Here is an 8,481-nt window from a genome sequence, read left to right as displayed (position 1 = left end):
CTTGGATGCGTAACCCGGGGACTCTCAAGTAGGAATAGGGAAGTTATATCACCTCTGGTTTTGGCACTGGTGTGACCGCTGCTGGAATCCTGTGTCCAGTTCTGGTGGCCACAATTCAAGAAGGATGTTGATAAATTGGGGAGGGTGCAGAGAAGAGCCAGGAGAAAGATAAAAGGATTAAAAAACCTGCCGTATAGTGACAGCGACAAGGAACTCAATCGGCTAAGGGGTGACTTGATCACAGGCTAGAAGTACCTTCATTGGGAACAAATATTTAACACTGGGCTCTTCAGTCCAGCAGAGAAAGGTCTAACACGATCCAACGGCTTAAAGCTGAAGCTAGACAAATCCAGGCTGGAAATAAGATGCACATTTTTAACAGAGGGTAACTAACCATGGGAACAAGTTACCAAGGGTCGTGATGGATTCTCCGTCGCTGGCAATTTGAAATCCAGATTGGGCGTTTTTCTACAAGGCCTGCTCTGGGAATTTTTTGGGAGTAAGTCCTGTGGCCTGTGCTGTACAGGAGGTCAGACTAAATGACCACAGTTGACCTTTCTAGTCTTGGAAACTAGGAGTCAACACCAACCCTTCAAATGTTACAATAGGCAGCCTCTCGGCATGGATGACTCATTCATAGGATTATTATGATGTCTATAACCAACCTTTGTCTTTTTCCAGGGCGCTCAAGGCCCCATGGGTCCCTCCGGCCCCGCAGGCGCACGCGGCATGCCGGTAAGTCATCCTCATGAGGAATACGCTGCCTGGTCCCCCGAGCGGCTGAGCACCCACTGTTTCCACTGACGTCAGTTGCAGCTGCTCAGCACCTCTGGAAATCTGGCTGATATATGTCTGTGAGAGGGAATTTTCCCTTTTGTTCTATATGCTTTTCTACTTCTGCATGATCCTGGGGAGTCAGTGCACGGGGTTTCCACCTGGAACTCCTGTGGGGTGCACAGACTGGCACTGCATCCAGCTGCAGGGGATGCACTCTGGGCTGCGCCATGCCCTGCAGTGTGTGGCACGTGCCCAGCACTCTGGCATGCGTCGTGCCTGGCCCTCTGGGCTGGATCGTACCCTACGGCGCGTTGTGTGTCCATGTAGTGTGCCGAGCCCGCTGGGCTGGACCACGTCCTGCCCTTTGACTTTTCCTGCCCAGGCTGAAAGCTCTTCTCTTTCACCTCTCTCAGGGTCCTCAAGGTCCTCGCGGTGACAAGGGCGAAGCTGGAGAGGCTGGTGAGAGGGGTCTGAAGGGTCACCGAGGATTCACTGGTTTGCAGGGTCTTCCTGGACCTCCCGTAAGTTTCAGCGTCAGAGCCTCATCCTCAGCCCGAGCTTGCGGTGCAGGACTCGGGACAGAACATGCCGTGCTAGGGTGATCTGACCGGGACAGATGCTGGGGCGCTGGGCTGTGTCCCTGCCTTGGCCCCATGAGCGTAATCCTGCTCCTACCATTGCCCCAGCCATCTGTGTGTCCTGGAAGGTTCGGCAGCCTGTCTCACTGAAGGCCTATCCCACCACCTCCAAGGCCAGAGCCCTCCCACCCCAACTGCTCCCTTTGGAGTCAAACAAAGCCAGTCCCCCCTTTCCTCCATTCTCTGGGGGAAGTGGGTTGGGAGAGGGGAGCGCAGGGGGCTCTGGGCCCAGCTGGGCCACCTTCAAATGGAACTTCTCACCACCCCGCCATGTTGGCCTTGCTGTGGCATACAGCTCCTAGCCTTGGGCCAGGCGAGAAGCTGACAGCCTCTCTTGGCATGGCTAAAGGGGGCCCTCCGCTGGCCCAGGCCTCACCCGGCATTGGGCTGCTCATGCCTCAGAGACACCAAACATACCCCTTGGGTAAGGGCCACTCTTGCCCACCCAGAATCCCGTCTGGCCAGGGTTCCGCACCCCCAGAGGGAAGCTGTCCAGATGCTGAGATATGACCACGTGGTTCTGTTTCCACCCCCTTCAGGGTACATCTGGAGATCAAGGTGCTACTGGTCCTTCTGGTCCTTCTGGTCCCAGGGTAAGTCCAGTTCCTGGAGCGCGGGAGGGTAGCGGGGGATGGACCGAGGAGAAGCACAGTGCAGGTTCAGGTGAAATGGCCTAGTCACTTACTTAGTCAAACTGAGCAAAGTGCAGAAAATAAATCAACAGCATTACGGGCAAAAAGGACATTGGGTTTTAGTCCCCTTTCCAGCTTCAAGGAGGGGAAATTCAAGAGAGATTTTAGTAACCTGGATAAAGAACTCTGTACTTCCAATGTAAGGTCATGAGCTGTGTGTATACACCCACACACACGTGACCTTTGCTGATTGGAATGAGAATTGCTGCTCTGTGTGTCACTGCCCCTATAGTGCTAACAGCTGGTGGAGATTCTCCTTAGCATTTGCACTAAGGTCAGTCTCCGTTAGCAGCATAGGCAGATGCAGTCGGGTTCTCAGTGGCCATGGCACGTAGCAGAGGGATGGATGGGGAAGTCCGAGGTGCCCCATTCATTACGTTATGAATTAGCCTGGCTGCCTCATGAGCGCACGGAGCCCTTAGAGCTTGCAGTTGTCTTTTCACGTCATGATTCTTTCACGGCCTGGCTCTCAACTCCCCCCTTGTGAATCTTTTCTAGGGTCCCCCAGGCCCTGTTGGTCCCTCTGGCAAAGATGGTTCAAATGGCATGCCCGGTCCGATTGGTCCTCCAGGTCCTCGCGGTCGTAGTGGTGAAACCGGACCTGCTGTAAGTACCGTGCCCCAGCAGAGCTGGCAGCCTTGCAGCCTGGGCCTTAAGGACTCGAAGCCCACCGGCTAATGGGGCAGCTCGTAGCCCCATACGCCACCGAAGGCTTGGCCTTCCCAGTGAAGTGCAGCTGCAGGACCCGTACGTGCCTTGAAGTCAGTTGTACTGTGTCTCCATCACCCTAAACCACACAAAGTGGTTCCATCACCCTGACCTGCTCCATCATCTTAATCTCCCGCAAGTAGCTCCATCTCCGCAATCCACCCTGAGCAGCTCCATCATCCTGATCTGCCCCAAGTGACTCTGTCACCCCAGTTCTATCACCCCGAGCGGCTCTGTTTCCGACTGGTTCCATCATCCTAATGGGCTCTGTCACTCCAGTCTGCACCCAGCAACACCATTCCCCCACCATCTCTCTCCCTCAGTGGCTCCATCACCTCAGTCCACCCCCACAGTGACTCCCTCACCCCAATCTAACCTCAGCAGCTGGCTGTCGTTTCCAGTTAAATCTCCGAGCAGAGAAGCAGCCGGGAGACTGGTAAATCCATTCATCAGCTCGACGTGGCCTCGTCTTCCCCTTTGCTGGGCCCCATGGGGGGACATGGGGACGTTACGAGAGGGAGGTGCTAATGGGAACAGCAGCAACATGGAGATTGGCTCTGAGTTCTAAACAAGGATCATCTCTTTCCCCTCCCATTGCAGGGTCCCCCTGGAAACCCTGGACCCCCTGGACCTCCCGGCCCCCCAGGCCCTGGCATTGACATGTCGGCCTTCGCCGGTTTGGGCCAGGTTGAGAAAGGCCCTGACCCTATGCGCTACATGCGAGCTGACCAGGCCTCTAGCGACCTGCGCCAGCATGATGTCGAGGTCGACGCCACTCTGAAATCCCTCAACAACCAGATCGAAAGCATCCGCAGCCCCGAGGGCTCCAAGAAGAACCCAGCCCGGACCTGCCGTGACCTTAAACTCTGCCACCCTGAGTGGAAGAGCGGTGAGTGCCGGGCACAAAGCCGGGTGCTGAGCGTGGGCACTTGCAGCACAAGGGCTGCAGGGGCCACAGAGCCAGGAGGGAACTAAGGCATTTTGGCTTCTGAATCCCTCCCTGCCAGCCTCCTCGGCAATACTGACCCTTTGGGCATTGTATGGACAGGGGGTTGTGCAAACCTCCCCACCCGCCGCTCTGCCAATGCACCTCACTGCTGACCTGCTATTCCAGCCCTCAGCTTCCCACGCACACAGCTCTGCCGATGCCCCTCAGTCCCAACCCACACACCCCCTTGCTCTTCCATTGGAGGTCTCCCCCGTAAGTCTCTCTCCCAGTGCACATTGCACTGCACCTGCACTTCCCACCTGCTATTCCAGCCCTGGGCTCCCCTCCAACACCTCACGTGGATGCACCTCATTCCTGACCTGCACCATCCTCTGCTATCCCAGCCCTCCGCCTCTCTCCTGAGTTTCAAAATGAAACCAAAAAAGCCCATTAGTCCTAGTTTTATCAAGACGCCAACCTCCCGTGTGTTTCCGCCATTGCAGGTGACTACTGGATCGACCCTAACCAGGGCTGTACCTTGGATGCCATTAAGGTTTTCTGTAACATGGAGACTGGTGAGACATGCGTCTATCCCAACCCCTCCAGCATTCCCAAGAAGCACTGGTGGACCAGCAAGAGCAAGGAGAAGAAGCATATCTGGTTTGGAGAGACCATCAATGGTGGATTCCACGTAAGTGCCTGTGGTTAATGTTTCAAATGGCCTCTCTTGGGGGAGAAGTTGAGTTTAGGGGTGGGATGAGAGATCTATGGTCTATTTGAAGGGAGAGCCCTTCTTTACCTCTATATCCAGCTTCACATTTTATTTAGTAGGACCTACATTTTTCCAAAGTGAGTGGTGATTTTAGGGGGCTCCACTTGAAACCCCTCCAAAGAGGCCTGATTCTCAAGAAATACTGAGCAACCGCCCTCTGAAAATCAGCTTTCTTTAAGATGTCTCAGGTTGGGCGCCCCACAAAATCCCCCTGGAATTACTGGTCATTGTTGAAAATACGGGCTCAAGACTCAAGCTGGTTGATGTCATTTAAGCTCAATGGAAATTTTCATCAAAATTTCAACTGTCTTCCCCCCAGCCCCTCCCCCCCAAAAAAACCTGGACAAAATTGGATATGGTCCTGAAAAGTCAATATGTCTCACACACACTGATGTACCTTCCTAGCTGACATTCGAGGCCCATTGCTACTCAGACTCACTAACCATCTCGATCTCTCCTTCCAGTTTAGCTATGGAGATGACAACCTGGCCCCTAACACTGCCAACATCCAGATGACCTTCCTGCGCCTCCTGTCCACCGAAGGCTCCCAGAACATCACCTACCACTGCAAGAACAGCATTGCCTACATGGACGAGGCTTCCGGCAACCTGAAGAAAGCCATCCTGATACAGGGATCCAATGACGTCGAGATCAGAGCCGAGGGCAACAGCAGATTCACATACAGTGCCTTGGTGGATGGCTGCACGGTAAGCTGATGGAAGTTACTGATGTTTAGGGTTTATATAACAGGGCATCTGGAAAGTGCTCTATAGACATGAGCTAATTAATCCTCACAATGAGCTAGGCTGGTTGGTCAGCTGGTGCCATTATCCCCATTTCATGGGGAAACTGAGGCACAGGTTTGGGGTTTTTTTGGGTGGTCAGCATTTTCAAAAGCAGTGATTTTATGCACCTCAATTTCTGGGAGATTGACATGGGCCTTCCTCATGGCACCTATTGCCCCTCTTGGAGATTGGGGCCCCATTGTGCAAAGCATGGGTAATAGGCCTGGTCTACACTTAAAACGTATACTGGCATTAGTCAGGGCGTGAAAAAAACACTCCCTAGTGCCATAGCTACACCAACAGAGAGGGCTTCTGTCAGCACAGCTAACATTGTTCAGAGAGGTGGTGCCCCCACACCGGCAGAACTCCTCCTCCTCTCAGCGTAAACTGATCTACACCGGGAGCCTATGCCGGTATCGCCTTTATAGTGTCGATTGCTGTGGTCAGAGGAGGAGTAATTCGCTTCCACAGTGAATTAAGATCAAACAAATTCATTCTGAAGCCAAGCGTCCACACAGATATTAGTGCAGTTTTAACTAAGCCGCTTGAAGTTTATTCCCGTGAACTTTTGTGAGTGTCAAGCCCTGCGCATCTCGCACTATCCCAGTGCCGTGCTGAGGTCTGGCCTACACTTCAAATGCAGGTCGACATAGCTCTCGCACTTGGGGTGTGAAAAATCCACACTCCTGCGTGCCGCAGCTTTGCTGACCTAGCCCCCGGGGTAGATGCAGCTAGCTAATCAGAATAATGCTTCCATCGACCTAGCTACTGGCACCTGGGGAGGCACTGTTCCCATAGTGAGTATAAAACCTCTTTTTAACAGTGACGGTAATTAACCACCGGAACAACTTACCAAGGGTTGTGGTGGATTCTCCATCACTGACAATTGTTAAATCAAGAGTGGCTGTTTTTCTAGAAGATCTGCTCTAGGAATTACATTTGGGGGAAGTTCTAGGGCCTGTGTTGTTATACAGGGTGCTGCAGGGCTGGCGCATCCACGGGGAAAAATTAGGAGGTGCTCCGCACCCACCGGCAGCCAAGCTCCCCCCGCCCCCACCTCGACTCCTCCCCCCCATCCCGAGCGCGCCACATCCCCGCTACTCCCCCTCCCTCCCAGCGCTTCCTGCCCGCCGCCTAACAGCTGTTTGGCGGGACTTTGGACTTTCCGGGAGGGAGGGGGAGGAGCGGGGACTCGGCGTGCTCGGGGGAGGAGTTGGAGAAGAGGCAGGCTGGGGACTTGGGGGAAGAGGGTGGAATGGGGATAGGGAGGGAGTGGGGCTAGGGTTGGAAAAGGCAGGGCAGGGACTTTGGGGAAGGGGGTGGAATTGGGGCAGAGCGAGGGCAGTGCAGGGGCGAGGCCGTGGGAAGGGGAGGTCGAGCACCCACGGGGCAGAGGGGAAGTCAGCGCCTATGATCACAATGGTTCCTTCTGGCCATGGAATCTAGGAATCTACACAACGGGGTTATGCTGGCGCGGTGATAGTCCCCATAGCGTAGGCATCCCCTGAGAACACAGGTGTGAAATTTTAACCAGCCCAGACTGGGAATCTGTTCTTCAAAGAGGCCAGTTTTGATGGCGTTTGCAGCATCTAGTAATCCCTGGTCTCATTCTCTCTCTCCCCAGAAACACACTGGCAAATGGGGCAAAACAGTCATTGAATACCGATCACAGAAGACCTCGCGCCTGCCCATCATTGATGTTGCACCTATGGACATTGGTGGAGCCGATCAGGAGTTTGGCGTTGACATTGGGCCAGTCTGCTTTTTGTAAAAAGAAAAAAAAAACATTTTTTTAAAAAATCCAGTCCAATTCCATTAATAAAACCCAAAACAAACCAACCCCCCCCACCCACCCCAAGGACCTGAGTACTTTCCAATCACTTGTATGACTTCTGCACTGAATGGGTGATTCAATCCCCCAATTGCCATACATCCACACGCTTACATTTTGGACTATTGTCTATTTCTAAAGCCATCACTGGGCAGACCGTGAAATAAAATCACAGTGTTATTTATTTATTGTCTTCCTGTAAGACCTCTTGTTGGGTCAGACGGAGGTGGGAATCTAACTGGCAGGTGTGAAGGCCCCTCCTTACAAAATGGATGTCCCAAGTAACCAATCCTTCTCCCCCCCAGTGTAAATCGTCAGCAGGAGTACTGTGTATAATACAACAAAAATGGTGCTATTATTGTAAAACAAGTCTGTATTTTTTAACATCAATTGATATAAAAAAAAACTTTGTTGGAAAGTACAAGTTGATCTGAGGTTTTATTTTTTGTCTCTATCCGTAGAAAGTTCCAGCATTCTAACGCTTTCCCTTCATCCCTTTCTCGGTTTGTTAACTCCCCCCCCCCCCCCCCACCCAAGATAAAGGAAGTTTCAGGGTCCAATCTCAAACTTCCCTGGTTTTAAGCTACCTCATACAAAAAAAAAAAATAAAAAAATAAAAAAAAATTAAAAAGGAAAAAAAAAAATCTTGAAACTGATCACAGGAGCAGACAACACAGAAGCCGTGAGATTTCTGTAAGGGAAATCACTAATTCTACAAGGTAATGGTGCTGAGCAAGGGACTTCTGGGCACATGCTCCCTCTCGTCTGTGGCAGGTTTAGTGGGAATATTTAAAGAAAGGCGGGGGAACCCAGTAATGGCCCAGGGAGGCCGAGAGCAGCTCTCAAGTTGGATCTGACATGTTGTGTTATATCTTCCTTAAGTCTTACACATTTGGTATTGCAGTAGATGTCAAGTGAATGGGATATACATGAAAACATTTGCCGTAATAAGGACTTGGGCGCTAGCTAGTTAAAGTTTCTTCTAACGTTTATTTCCAAAACTAAGCATGTGGATTGACCCCCGAAACTGCTTGCTAACTCTACCCCACCCCCACTCTGAGAGTGCCTTGCTTTCAAATGACCCTTTGGTGACGTGAAGACTGGAACAAACCAACCCAGGAATATGTACTACTTTATATATGTAAAATAGACTTTTTAAAAAAATATATTTTACAAGACCAATCTGAAGCGTGGTAGAGAGTTCACACACACCGCTTGTGAAACAACTCTGTTCTCCTGTCTTTCTCAGCCCATCTCCCCCCTCCACTCCCTTATTTTTCCACACTAAAGATAGAATGCTTTTCCTATTAAAAAAAATAAAATAAAGACACCGGTGTTGAATTTGTTTTT

The 8,481-nt window shown here is 51.8% G+C and overlaps 1 protein-coding gene across 1 annotated transcript in view; it reads left to right on the top strand.

Annotated features, from left to right (window-relative positions):
* The window catches only part of COL2A1 (collagen type II alpha 1 chain), a 59,509-nt gene extending 51,846 nt beyond the window's left edge, over window positions 1–7,663 (top strand). The window contains exons 46-53 of the mRNA XM_026660702.2: window positions 682–735; window positions 1,191–1,298; window positions 1,955–2,008; window positions 2,606–2,713; window positions 3,416–3,704; window positions 4,247–4,434; window positions 4,980–5,222; window positions 6,925–7,663. Of these exons, the coding sequence (XP_026516487.1) occupies window positions 682–735; window positions 1,191–1,298; window positions 1,955–2,008; window positions 2,606–2,713; window positions 3,416–3,704; window positions 4,247–4,434; window positions 4,980–5,222; window positions 6,925–7,071 (1,191 nt within the window). The 3' untranslated portion in view covers window positions 7,072–7,663. The remainder of the gene's footprint in view (window positions 1–681; window positions 736–1,190; window positions 1,299–1,954; window positions 2,009–2,605; window positions 2,714–3,415; window positions 3,705–4,246; window positions 4,435–4,979; window positions 5,223–6,924) is intronic.
* Window positions 7,664–8,481: the final 818 nt, after the last annotated feature.

This window comes from Terrapene carolina, unplaced genomic scaffold, assembly GCF_002925995.2.
Source record: "Terrapene carolina triunguis isolate 2854851 unplaced genomic scaffold, T_m_triunguis-2.0 Scaffold836, whole genome shotgun sequence".
NCBI classification, from domain to species: Eukaryota; Metazoa; Chordata; order Testudines; family Emydidae; genus Terrapene; species Terrapene triunguis.
This window is presented reverse-complemented; position numbering and strand designations above follow the sequence as displayed.